The 12,944-nt window shown below is 40.7% G+C and overlaps 1 protein-coding gene across 1 annotated transcript in view; it reads right to left on the bottom strand.

Annotated features, from left to right (window-relative positions):
- LOC108577469 (testican-3) overlaps positions 1–12,944 on the bottom strand; it is a 216,301-nt gene that overhangs the window by 26,863 nt on the left and 176,494 nt on the right. Inside the window, exon 6 of the mRNA XM_017940627.1 lies at positions 1,306–1,451. Within this exon, the coding sequence (XP_017796116.1) occupies positions 1,306–1,451 (146 nt within the window). The remainder of the gene's footprint in view (positions 1–1,305; positions 1,452–12,944) is intronic.

Genomic DNA, 12,944 nt, shown 5'->3' on the forward strand with positions numbered 1-12,944 from the left:
TGAGAAATTTGAAATATTCCTGGTACTTCGATAAGTATTTTAAAGCAGATCCTGGGAGAGACGAGGTTGACCTGAATAGTTGGTTGCACGCGACTAGACCAGGGTGCAAACTCGTAAATTTTTCCCACACGCGATTTTCTTCAAGACTGTAAGAACTGTGAAAGTTCTGCTAACTTCAGATTTCACGGGAGTATATCTTTTTTCGCCTAATTTGCTCCGTGTTATCTTTCGATCGAGGGAACACTTTTTGTAAATTCTAGCATTTTATAGAGATTCAAGTAGAAAGATTTCGAATATAAGAGGAACAATGTGCACTGTAAAGATTGAAATACGCGATTCTCTTCGGGGCTACAGGAACTGTAAATTTCTTTTACTTCAGAATTCCAGGAAATTTCTCTCTGTGATGGAAGTATTCTTTTTTTTTCTCTTTTCTGCTGAAATTTATTAAGGTACATTATGCAAATCGATGTACGAAGACTTTTTCAACGCTGATACAACTGTAGAATTTTACTGGTTCGGTATTATTTCGCGGAAGTCTTCTAATTTTCGTTTTATCGCCGATAGAAGGATCCCGTGTGAATTTCTGCATTCACCGAAGTAACCGTGAAAGATAAAATTTTGCAAAATTTTCCACCTTCGTGGAAATTTACGTTCCCTTGAAATTTTTACAAATCGTACAACTCTGCGAGTGTCGAAGGGATTTCCGCCGGATTAAACAAAATTCCACGTTACAGCTTGGAAATTTCTGTCCAACAGGCTAAATTTTCTTCCAAAACTATCCGCATGGCACTTTCAAAGCGGCTTCGTTCTACGCGAGACTTTACGCGATATCGAATCTTCGAAATTTCTAAAATCGTGCAATTCTTTTTCACTAAAGTAATCTTCCGAGTATAAAACAATTTTTTCTCGAGATGATTTGCAGGCTAATTTCGAAAAGAGACTTGGCGCGATATCAAATCTTCAAAATTTATAAAATCGCGGAATTCTTTCACTAATTTTCCAAATTAAGAAAAAAATTCTTTCTCAAGATAATTTCCAGGCTAATTTCGAAAAGAGACTTCACGCGATATCAAATCTTCAAAATTTACAGAATCGTGGATGGAATTCTTTCACTAAAGTAATTTTCCAAATGAAAGAAATTATTCCTCGAGACGATTCGCATGCTAAATTTCCCTCGAAAGGTATCTGCATCGAATTTTCAATCTCCACCGGACTTCGTTCGAAGCGAGTACTTCACGCTACGTCGAATCTACTTTGGAAACATTTGATAGAACGATTCCGCGGACAGGTACACGCGATCCTCACCTTTGCAGGGACAGAAGCCTTTGCAGGCGATGCGAACTGGCGTGCGGTGGATGCAATTGTGGTATTCCAGTCGGCATGGCGAGCTGTACGTGCGATTATCGTTTCCGCAAAGGAACGTCGGCTTCACCACAGGACATTCTTGACATCTGCAACAAAGAGGGGGGACGAGCGCGTCGTTAAATGAAACTGTTCTCTGTTTGCAACACTTTAATTGCTCGAGTGCATTTCCCTGCTGTTTTCTCCCTCTTCTCTATTTTCATAACTTCGTTTTCCAGCGTATCAAGTAGAACGATATTAAAATACCTCGGTGGACAAAACCACCGGTTCGAGCCTTTGTTACATTTTTCTTCCTTTTACTTCACCTTCTTTTTCCCCCTATTTTCTTTACCGATCTTTCTTGCATGGGGAAATTATATGTACAAAAGCACATACTCGTTGTTTTCACGATGGTATATTAATTCACGATTAGAATCTTCCATTAATGAAATTTTTTCTACTATATAAGCCAGGGTGATTATATCGCGCAGAGATAATTAAGAGATTACCATTCTTGTTTGATAGGAAAAACGTGTAATTCGAATATAAGAAGCTTACAGAAAATTATTCTACTAAACTATAATAATTGAATATCCTATTGAAATATTAAAGATAATAAAAACACACTGTACTCCACTGGAAAATATCGCCACTTAGGCCTGGCGACTCTTGGCCCTCGAGGCGAAGAATTTCCGAGTTTCTTCGTCCTCCAAGACAAGAGTATTGCCTCGGCAATGCAGGCCCGCGCCACCACTTCCTGGGACTTTCCCAGGGAAAAGGGGCTACTTGTGGGAGCCCCGAAAAAAGGACAAGGCTCTTTTGTCGCAGATCCTCTGCACGCGCATCATATAGTTTACATTTGAAATTAGTTTAAGCATTACGTTTAAATAAATATGTTTTTGTTATCCACTTTGCGAGTAATCATTTGCACCACGTCACTTCCAAACTATAAAAAGTTTACAAGAAATCGTATTGAGGAGAAGGGTAGGAGAGACGAAGGTCAATAAAGCCGTACTCTACACACTTTCAAACCTCGTTTTACTTAGGCGCGGCACGCGTGAACCTTACTCGCTGGCGCAAGTAAAAGCGATGAATACAAGAAATAGCACGAACAGCACGACGTTCTGCCGATCGTCCTTTTCGACCGTCTTGTTTCCCCCGGTCTTTCGGGGTATATGCCCCTGTCCTTAGACAAGGACAGGGAGCAAGCCGCGCTACCGAAAAGCGCGGGCGGAAAAGCGCGCGTAACAAAGAAGGCGTAACAAAGACTTTCTGGCGAGAGTTGGCTGGTCAGGAAAAACCCTGACCCGTGCGAATCTGGCTACCAGATGCGAGAACTGACCATAGCCAGACTCGCACGGCCTTAGCGGAGGGCTTACAGTATTCATGGGCGTAGCTACAGTGTCTTTCGTTAGAAAATAAATTTAGTCATTATTCCAGCGTGTCTCGTTTCGTACCGTGTAATAACATCGATAAAGTCGCTGTAGCGTGTTGAACATTGGAGAGAGAACATTGTCAAAATTTCCCGTCATTTTCCCAGTGGGGGAAAAAATTCCGGAATTTCCGTAACGCATAGAGAGAGAGAGAGAGAGGTTCATAACCGTTAAGCACTGCATCGTCATAACACGAAATTACCAGATTGTAAGGTTCGCGCAGGCTGCGCCGCGGAGTGCAACAATGTTGCACGTCCCGTGAAAAGGGTGTCTCGTAAACTGAAATACTATTATAATGCGTTTAGCGTGCGTGCACCAACGCGACCGGCCATGTTAATTATAATTTTATAATATTACACTCCAGGCCGGAGCCGTTAAATTTTCCTCTGCTTAGAACGTTTCCTTAACGCGGCCGCGAAAAATGTCCCCGACGCGAGACATTCCCGAGGGGAGAGAAACAGGCGCGGCGAATGAAAGGGAAAGGGGTAAGACGGGGTTGAAGCGAGTAATCAGTTTCGTCGACCGTGTTTCACGGGGTCTGTGTCGAAAATAAACTCCGGGTGTTGGAAATTATATTTTTTGGGATTTGTGAAGTTAATTTTGTAAATTTTGTAGATTTTTAATTGGACGTTTCTATGGAAATGAGAGGTTTGAGAGCTGTCAGTGTGTTTTTTAAACTCTGAATCTTTGAACAATCACTGAACACTTTATCATTTTTATCTATTTTTCAGTGATAACTCGAAACGGTAAACTTCTCAATCGTTACACTTTTTCAATCCTTAGCTCTAATCTCCAAACAAAAAATAAAGAAAAAGATGCTTTCGAAAGTCGTTGCACATTATTGAAACCCTAAAGCCTCGATTATCATTTTTATCTATTTTCCAGTGACAACTAGAAACAGTAAATTTCCGAATCATTTCACTCTTTCGTTCCTTATCTCTAAAAAAAAAAAAAAAAATAAAGAAACAAATGCTTTCCAACATCATTGGACACGATTCAAACCCTAAAGCCTCGATTACCATTTTTATCCATTTTCTATTGATGAATCGAAATAGTAAATCTCTCAGTCGTTACACTTTTTCAATCTTTAACTCTAATCTCCCGAAAAAACATAAAGGAAAAGATGCTTTCAAAAATCGGTGAACATAATTCTAACCCTAAAGCCTCGATTACCATTCTTATCTATTTCCCACCGATAAGTCCATTTAACAAATTTCTCAATTATTCCACTTTTTCAACCCTAAACCCCAATTTCCTGAAAAAAAGTGCTTCCTCAGTTGGTGTCAGCTCGAATCCTCTAGCCGGCTCGTCGATTAGTCAGCTCGAATCAACAGTTGCAACGCGAAGCTGCGGTATAAACGGCCGCGCGCAGAATTACGGGCGGTTATGGCGGCATAATAAAGAAGGGTCCCTCCGCGGATTCGGCCACAATGCCGGCCCGCTAGCTTGCGCCTCGAGAATTTGTGGTCGTCGGCAAACGCGTAATTAGTTTAAACCGAGTAACGCGGTAATTAAGCCGGTTTAACTCCTTTATCAAGACGGTGGTCCTGGTTCTACGACCGCCGCTGTTCGCCATTTTTCCTTCTAAGTCTGGATTGGCGGCTATAGTTACCCTTCTGGCTTCAGATTGCAGGCTTTTTTCTACGATAAGGGGCAATTCACGCTAATTTATTTCCACAGAAATTTTACCTTAATCTTCTTGAAGATATTTTCTATCTCCCGAGCAACAATCATTTCCTAAATTTTTCAATTAAATTTATTTACCTGTTACATTTAAGTATCTGTCTTTTTTTTAACGTTGAATAATTTAAGTTCTTCCAGTTTCTGGGTGTATTGTATGAAATGTTTCAATTGGACGAATTTGTTGGAATAAGAAAATTGCTCGAATACTTAGAATCTTGGGGTTTTTTTAAAAATTTTCTTAATTCTGCAATATGGACTATTTAATTGTGAGTTTCAATCGTAAGTAAGCACACACACGCGTTAGAGAAAATGGTAAAGGAGCCTCTGGACAATTTTCCAGAAAGCGGAGAAATAAATGCACAGTAGCACGACTATGGAAAATTATAAAGTTACCGATGACGAGTCTCGTGCAAGAGCGTAACGTGGTATATACATATATACAAAGAATGCCTCGTTAAGAGGCCAGCCACGGTAGTTTTCTTGCTTAACCAGCACGAACGAAGCAGCGTCGTCGTCATTAAACACTTTTCCTAGTCGACGATGCAGAATTTCATTTATAATTCTTATAAAATTCTCCAGAAATGTTTGTACCAACTATTATTATTACAATAATATTTCACTGTACCATCGTCGGAACGTCTTCGTTATTTTTCGATGCAGTTTTAACCCTTTGGTCACCGATGGGACGCATCAATACCACTTGAGCACTCTCACAAAAAGTGATTCAATTTAATATCTGTCCATTACAGATCGACAGACGGATTATAAGCTTAGAAAAGGAGATAATTCGATCATGAAAGGGTTGAGAAGCATGATAATGCAAAAATCCTTGATAATGCATAAGCCTCGTTGATATATTGATTATTTTTTACCACGAATAAATGAGCGTGTGTGTGTTACGACCATATTCGGTAAAAACCCCGAAAAAGGAAGGAAAGCGAAATAAAAATTATTTTGCATAAAGACCACCACTGTGAGATTGATTTTAGAGTGGTTACAGTCGTTTCAGAGTCGCTGGATTCATCTTAACTATCTCAGAGTTGTCTCACAGTCGTCGTTTTGCTATTACGAGTTATCTCTGCATTGCGTTGAGTCACTGCAATCACTCCTATCTCGCAAAAAAATGAACAAAAACGACAGTACACGTACCGCATTATTTCCACAATATTTTCGTCATTCGAAACGAGAGGATCAGTTTAAAACCGCGCGACGAAAATTATTAACTATCAATTATCGGACCGGCTCGATAACGTCCGAGTCGATTGGCTACGTAATCTGGATGCTTGCGTCGGAAACGAATTAATTCGCGACGGTGCATTCGATCGCGTCCCGTGCAATTTCGCCCGCTCGATGAAACAGCCGATTGTAATTAATCGACGCGCGTTACAGTTTTGTTAATCGACAGTTTTGTCCCGACGTTTGTTTCACCGGACAAATGGCTCGCGGTTTTGCATTATACGCCGCCGCTCTCGCGTTTGTTTCCATTTCATTGTGCCGAGACTTCCCGCGTAAATCTTCGCGCAAAAGACAGGCACAGCCCGTTTCCAACGTGCAATTCTCCAAATCTTTTTCCCCGCACACGCAAAATACAGGAAATTATTCGCGTTATCGCGTCGCGACTTTTTCGGGTGCGAGCTTTCTTCCTCGCGGTAAACCTCCGAACGAAACACACATTTCGGCGATCTTCTCGGCCGCGAGAACGCACAATTTTCCCCGGGAGAGAGTTTCGCTCGGAGAAAAGGAAAATTCGAATCGAATTTCGTTGCAGCAAGAATGTCGATATTTATGCAAACTGCTGGTACATTTTTGCCGAATGGCCGAGAGCCACGGCACAGGAAAATTTCCAAACTTCCACCTACTTCGGAGGAACCGTTTCAATTTTAAACAAGCTTCTCTAAATATCCTCTTCTCTACCTTCTTCACCTTTTCAACATCTCCGCGTCTTCTCTCTAAATATCGTACTAGCGGAACATCGAATAAAAAACGAGGGAGAGAAAGAAGAGGTGAAATCGCGAGAAGCTAGGAGAACGAGATTAGGTAGGCACTTTGGGAAAACACTTCTGGAGGAAACTCAGAGCTAGAGGGAGGAAAAACAGCACTCGTGTCTGGTTTTCTTCTTTTTTAAGTACCAGATGGATTTTCATCTGCCGACGACCACTGTTTCAACGAAACGCGTTCTTATCGCAGCCGAGATATCGCGTGGATTTCACATGGAGGGAGGTTTTCGAGTGGCTTGCAGTTTTGAGGTTTCTCGTTTGAGGTCTGACGACAGCCGCGGCAAATCGCTGAGACACCGGCCGTATTATGAGACCCTTTCGGTAATATACGAGCTAGCGGCGTGAATTTACACGGGGAAGCTACGTGTCCCGACGTTTCCTAAACTTATTCCCGGGCAAAACTGCCAGGCTACAACCTGGAAAACCTGATACTCCCGGTGAATACGCTTCTGGATGCGCTACGCTGTGTCATAGTGAGAGAGGAATTCGTCTCCCTTCGACACATTTTCGCGACACGTTTCCCCGCCAACTTCGCCTCGATTTTCACTTGCTACGATGAATGGACGTGTTTTTGGATTATTCTTGGTATTAGTGACGCTCTTATCGCGCGATAGCGTTGCGGTAATTAGGATTGAGAGAAGAATGTGTAGAGTAGCACGAGTGTCTGATAGTTTGGTTTCTTCTATTCAAAAATTTAATTTAAAATTTTAAATAATTCAAAATTTTAGTTACCGAGGTACCAAAGTACCGAAGAACTAAAGATTTGAATGATAATTGACAATTGAGGATAATAAGTAGATAATTAAGGAAGTACTTTTCATCCTTTTTTGATCTTAAATAAAACGTTTCTCTGTACGTACAGTGGCACCAAGTTAATCCAAATTGAGATAGCTGTATCTTCCAGTTGGAAGTACAAAATATCATCTTCCCTCTGCAACGCTGAATTTTCTCGTTTACCCGCGACTTGGAGATATAATCGCTTTCGTTTACTCGTATCAAAAACTTTCTACCAGAGCCAATACAAAACTGATAGAAATTTAATTCCACGTTGGATATTAGTTGTCCACGAAAGAGGGTGGATTAAAGGGAATGTAACAAACTCAACAAATAAAAAAACAATATTAATTCACTTCTTCTTACTTCGAAATTTATTTGAAATTCTCCGGAAATGTTATTTCATTCTTTCTCACTTCAAAAATTATTTAAAATTCTCCAGAAATATTACTTAATTTTTTCTTACTTCAAAATTTATCTAAAATTCTCCGGAAATGTTATTTCATTCTCTCTCACTTCAAAAATTATTTAAAATTCTCCAGAAATATTACTTAATTTTTGCTCACTCCGAAATTTATTTAAAATTCCAACCGACACCGTAAAATCGAAATAAAAGGGACGTAACTTTCCCAGGCATAATGCGGAACATTTCCGTTCGCGTAAAACGTGAAACATCCGAAACGGATCGATAACAAGTAGAAGGATAGCTAGAAAATTTTCAACCTTCCTATCAACATTTCGATTATCAAATAGACAGGCAAACTGGCGGTGTATAATAGGTGGAAAGAGGAAGGCGTGGTTGATAATGAACGTGCCAATCCGTCTTTTAATCTCGCCTCTTTCAGGTCGGTCCGTGAGAAGCTCGAAACTTTGACCAGGTGGTATCGTCGGTCCTAACATCCGGAGAAACTTTTGTTCAGAGCCCTACGGACCTTCGAGTCGTTCTCGCGGACCTTTGCTACGAAATTTTCGCGCTCGGTTCGAACATCGTTTAACTTGGATCGTTCGTCGTGAGGATACGGGGATTTATTTCCAACTGGAAAAGAAAATTCTCTGTTTTATTGTAGCTTACAGCTGCATTCCAACTTTTCCTTCTTAATGCCGTCTTTTTCTTACACATTTGTGTAACGAGAAATTATATATTTTGCATGCAGGTGGAATGAAACTTATGTTAACTTTAATTACAAGCACGGAGAATTTTCGAATAATCAAATTGAAACTTATGTTAACTTTAATTGAAAGCGCGGAAATTTTCTAAGTAGTGAAATTTCACTTTGGAATCCTTCATTTTACGAAACAGTTCGGTGAAGTATTAAAAGACAAAAATTTTCGTTTCTTCTATTTTGCAGGAATCGTCTGTGGATATATTTTAGAGGAACTGAATTAAACTCTTAATTAACACCTTGTTAATTATTTGAATAGATGTACCATTTTCTATCGTATCATTCGTATTAACCCTTTCGTTACTATTGGCGCCTATAGGCTGTTTTGAAATTTTGCTCGCACTAGATCGTTGGAGCCTTTTGCTGCACTTCCACCTTAATTTAATACTTAATTTTATCCTCACGTACTTCCATCTTAATTTAATAAACCGACTGTTAAAACGATACGGCCAAAATAACAAATTTTGCTGTTTTGAAATTTTGCTCGCACTAGATCGTTGGAGCCTTTTGCTGCACTTTCACCTTAATTTAATACTTAATTTTATCCTTACGTACTTCCATCTTAATTTAATAAACCGACTGTTAAAACGATACGGCCAAAATAACAAATTTTGCAGCCGTGGTTAAAAATTTACTGCCGGTCACCCACGTCGCGCATTAAAATCTTTTCATTTTAATTCGTTAAAAAGAAGCTTCGTTTCCATATTTAGTTTTAGTTTTCCAAATTATTTGCAATATTTCTAAGCATTTCTCCAAAAGAATTAGCTCGGACAAACCACATCGTCGATTTTCTCATATTTAGAAAAAAGAAACAATTTACTAATCACATTACTATCTCCAACACAACCCTCTATCGCCAGACATCCCGCCTGGAATTCATCATTCCTCCATACAAAACTGCAATATTATACATTCGGTATCCATAAATTGTCCACTATCTAGCAAACAACGACGACAACAAACAACGAGATCCATCAAATTCCGCGCGGCAACAAAAAATTCTACTTACACACAGGGAGAGACCTATCCTACGCGTCAGGTTCTCCGCTCAATTTGTATTCAAATTCCCGAATCCCCGGTTCGGCGCCAATTCCGAAACTGCCGAACCTCGTTTACCATGCTCGTCCACCAAAGGAAGGGGGTAGTTTCCGTTCGAACAAAACGAAACGAGCAAAGTGCGTTCGCGTAAAACGCCGCTGAATTTATTTCACGATCCCTGGGCGGTGGTGTTCTTATCGTGACTCGCTTCTATTTTTCCCCCCCTTCTTCTTCCTCATCCTCCCTTTTTTTTTGCTTTACGTATCGCGACAACGGAGACGCGACGCCATGGCACCGTATTACGCCATCGAACGACGTTGTTCCGCGTCGAACACGCTTTTTCGAACGCTCGTCCGCGAACTTTTGATTTACGCGGGGCTCCATGGAATTCCATGAATGCGAAATGTAATCCCCTGGCCGTTCCTCTTTCGATCCTACGCTCTGTCCCTCCTTCTATCTACCGTGTGTCTGCCACCGCTCGGTTCTCCTCCGTCGTCTATATTTCTGGCAGTCGGCCGGCCGGCTCGCGGAAACTTCGGCTTTCAATCGGTTCGACTACGGGTAACAAACGACGTCACCTGTTTCGCGACGAAATACGACGTTTTTGGAACCCGGTTCTCTCTCTCTCTCTCTCTTCTATCATACTACTCTCTCTCCCAGAGGGGAATATCGGTTCAAGTTTGAGCGCGAGAGTCGTTTAACGGCCTTCGGAGGGGATGATTGTTTGAAGCGGCGTGAAGAGGACGAGGTAATACAGGCTAGCTGTGAGTTTTCAGAGAATTGAATATTCAAATTGGACAGTTCTGATGACACAAAGGGGAATTCTGGTGGGTAAAGGATTGTGTTTCGTTGAGAGCTTTGTTGTTTCCGAGTGATGTTTCGATTGGCTGAAATAATGTTTGCGAAATGTGTAAGAGACTCAAATGAGAGACTCGTACAAATGAATTTATAAGCCTTATACATAGGTACGTAAAATCTTTTGTGGTTTGACAATGGCAAGGAAATTGAGGCTCAAAATTTATCGCTCATACTAGCTAGGCGCTCAAAATTACAAAAATTGAGCACAATTCTTCGGTTACAATTTGAACAGTGACTGAAAGAAAACCGAGGCTCAAAATTTATTGCTCATATGAGCCAGGCGCTCAAAATTTGAAAATTTGAGCACAATTCTTTTGTTACAATTTGAACAGAGAGATTGTTTGTTGAACTCAAGGATTGTTTGCACAAATGAGCCGTGCACTCAAATCTCCTTTTAGTTTGAGCACATTACCAAATTCTAAGTTCGAACGATCCCAAAATTTCGAATTCTTTTGGCGTCCTTCTCTCACGAGTTCTTCTCAAGAACACACCGAATGTACAAAAGGAAACTCAAACCATTCTTTAAGAAGCTCATAAATCCCACATCCACTCAAACCACAAAACAACAGAAGTCTTCTTCTCAGAACAAAAGAGGATCGTACGATCAAGCTCGAATCAACAGCTCGTCTATAAAAGCGATCGGAAGGCGAGCAGCAAATCGATTTGGAGGTGAAGACAGCTGCTTCGAGCAGATAATTAAAATTCTCACCGAAGATATTTATACGTCACTGTGAGCGCGTCTTTCTTTCTCCGTCCACGGGAAAGGAAACACGCACGAAGAACTTGTTCGAGGTTCTCGGATAATGGACACCAACAGGACGCATCTAATTGCCTGTCTCTTCCTCCTGTCGATTTCTGCGGCTCTCTCAAAGTGGAACTGTCGCCAAAGGCATGCTGCTGCTAGAGCAAAAGGAGGCGGAAAAAAGAAAAGGGGAGATAGACACCCTTGTGCACGATCGGATGGATGCGCATTCTCCTCGCTCGACCGGACTCCGGGCAAGAGGAGATGCTGTTTGGTGAGTGATTTTATGGTTTTATGAGTTTGTTGGTAATTAAACCCGCCTATCGAGAAACGGCTCGTGTAATAAGCTCGGGTCTGTGTAACGTGTGCACTGGCCATCCTTCTATTTATACTCGTCGATTTTGCACCACGAATTTTCTAACGAAATTTAGATCGATACTTCGCAATTAATCGCCTTTTCGTCTCACATCTTTTCTATAGCTTTTTAATGGAGCGATTTTATTTCATCGTTACAGTTCTTTGGTCTTTAATTAATATATTTTTCTAATTTATCAGACGAATTAATAGATTGAAAAATATTGCGAGTTTAGGTAGGAAAATTACGCAGAGAAATGGTACATTTGTAGAACTGTATAATCAGTTCTTTTTTTCTTTTTCAGAGCAGCTGTTTAAATTTCGCGCTTTTATCTTTGGGGATAAACTGTATTTTTATACGCTTGGATAATTACGAGAATGGTATATTTCGACTTTTATATTTCCTCGTTAAATAACGGCTCTCTAATGGTATCCACTAGCTTAATGTTTCATTAGTTTTTAACAATACCCACGCGATTTTATAACGCAGTTGCATGTGACAGGAAATCCGATATTTTTGCAGGCTTTTAAGTTCAATCATTTTCACGATCGGCACAGGTAACGTGTACCTATTTATACACTATTATTCCCACGGAATAAATGCTCACTCGGTTAATTCTTCGTCTGTCATATCTCCAGAGAAACTTTCTAACTTTCGAAATATCCACGAAACTAAAGACAAGCCGACTTTCAGGGAAGAAACACGAAACGTCTGTAGATCGTTCTGTAAACCTTGTCAGCTCTTTAAAAATTCCTTTGAACCAGCCGACAAAGGACGAAGAACAACAGAAATGTTTCAAAGAAAATACAAGTTGTAACAATAGGTCCTGTACTTACGAACTCGAATTCACTCGTCGTCTCACATTTCCACGAGAAATTTCGCCATCAACTGTATTGGTAAAATTCGTCAAATTGCACAAGTGTTCACATCTGAATTGGACAAGAGACGACACGATTCATTGTCAAGCAATTAACCGTTCGATACAACGGAAGAGAAACTTTCACTCCATCCCCATTTCGCATACGAAATTCCTTCCCTTGCTATTTTCTCATTTTTGCCTCTTCTTATTTTACGATCGCCTGCAATAACACAGGACGGATCGTTCGATATAAATGTTAACCGCGCGGCACAAAGGGGAGAAAGGAGAGCCTTACGCCGGGGCAGGGACCGCGGCGTTTAAGTCGAGCAAATGGAATACAAATGGAAGTAAAATATCAGCGTGGCCTCTATTATTGGCCCAGCGCCATTGAAATTTTATACCGGCTCGATGCATATTAAAGCGCGAAATTACCGTGGCTCGTAACTTGACAAAATAATAGGGCTCTCGAGTGGCTCGAACCGTTCAGCGTAACTCTCTTTCAATCACGATCCTTATTTAATGCGTATCGAACGCGCAACAATTCCGGGCTATTTTGCGCGAATTCGTTACGGAAACGTCCATTTTATTCCGCTTCGTTTGTCAAATATTCGCGGAGAATTGAAACGTATGGTGGGAGGAGGAAACCGAGGGATAAAGTGTGAAGAAAAGTCCACGTTTGGTGTTGCAATTTTTGTGAGAGG

Source organism: Habropoda laboriosa, unplaced genomic scaffold, assembly GCF_001263275.1.
Source record: "Habropoda laboriosa isolate 0110345459 unplaced genomic scaffold, ASM126327v1 scaffold5, whole genome shotgun sequence".
Taxonomy (NCBI): domain Eukaryota; kingdom Metazoa; phylum Arthropoda; class Insecta; order Hymenoptera; family Apidae; genus Habropoda; species Habropoda laboriosa.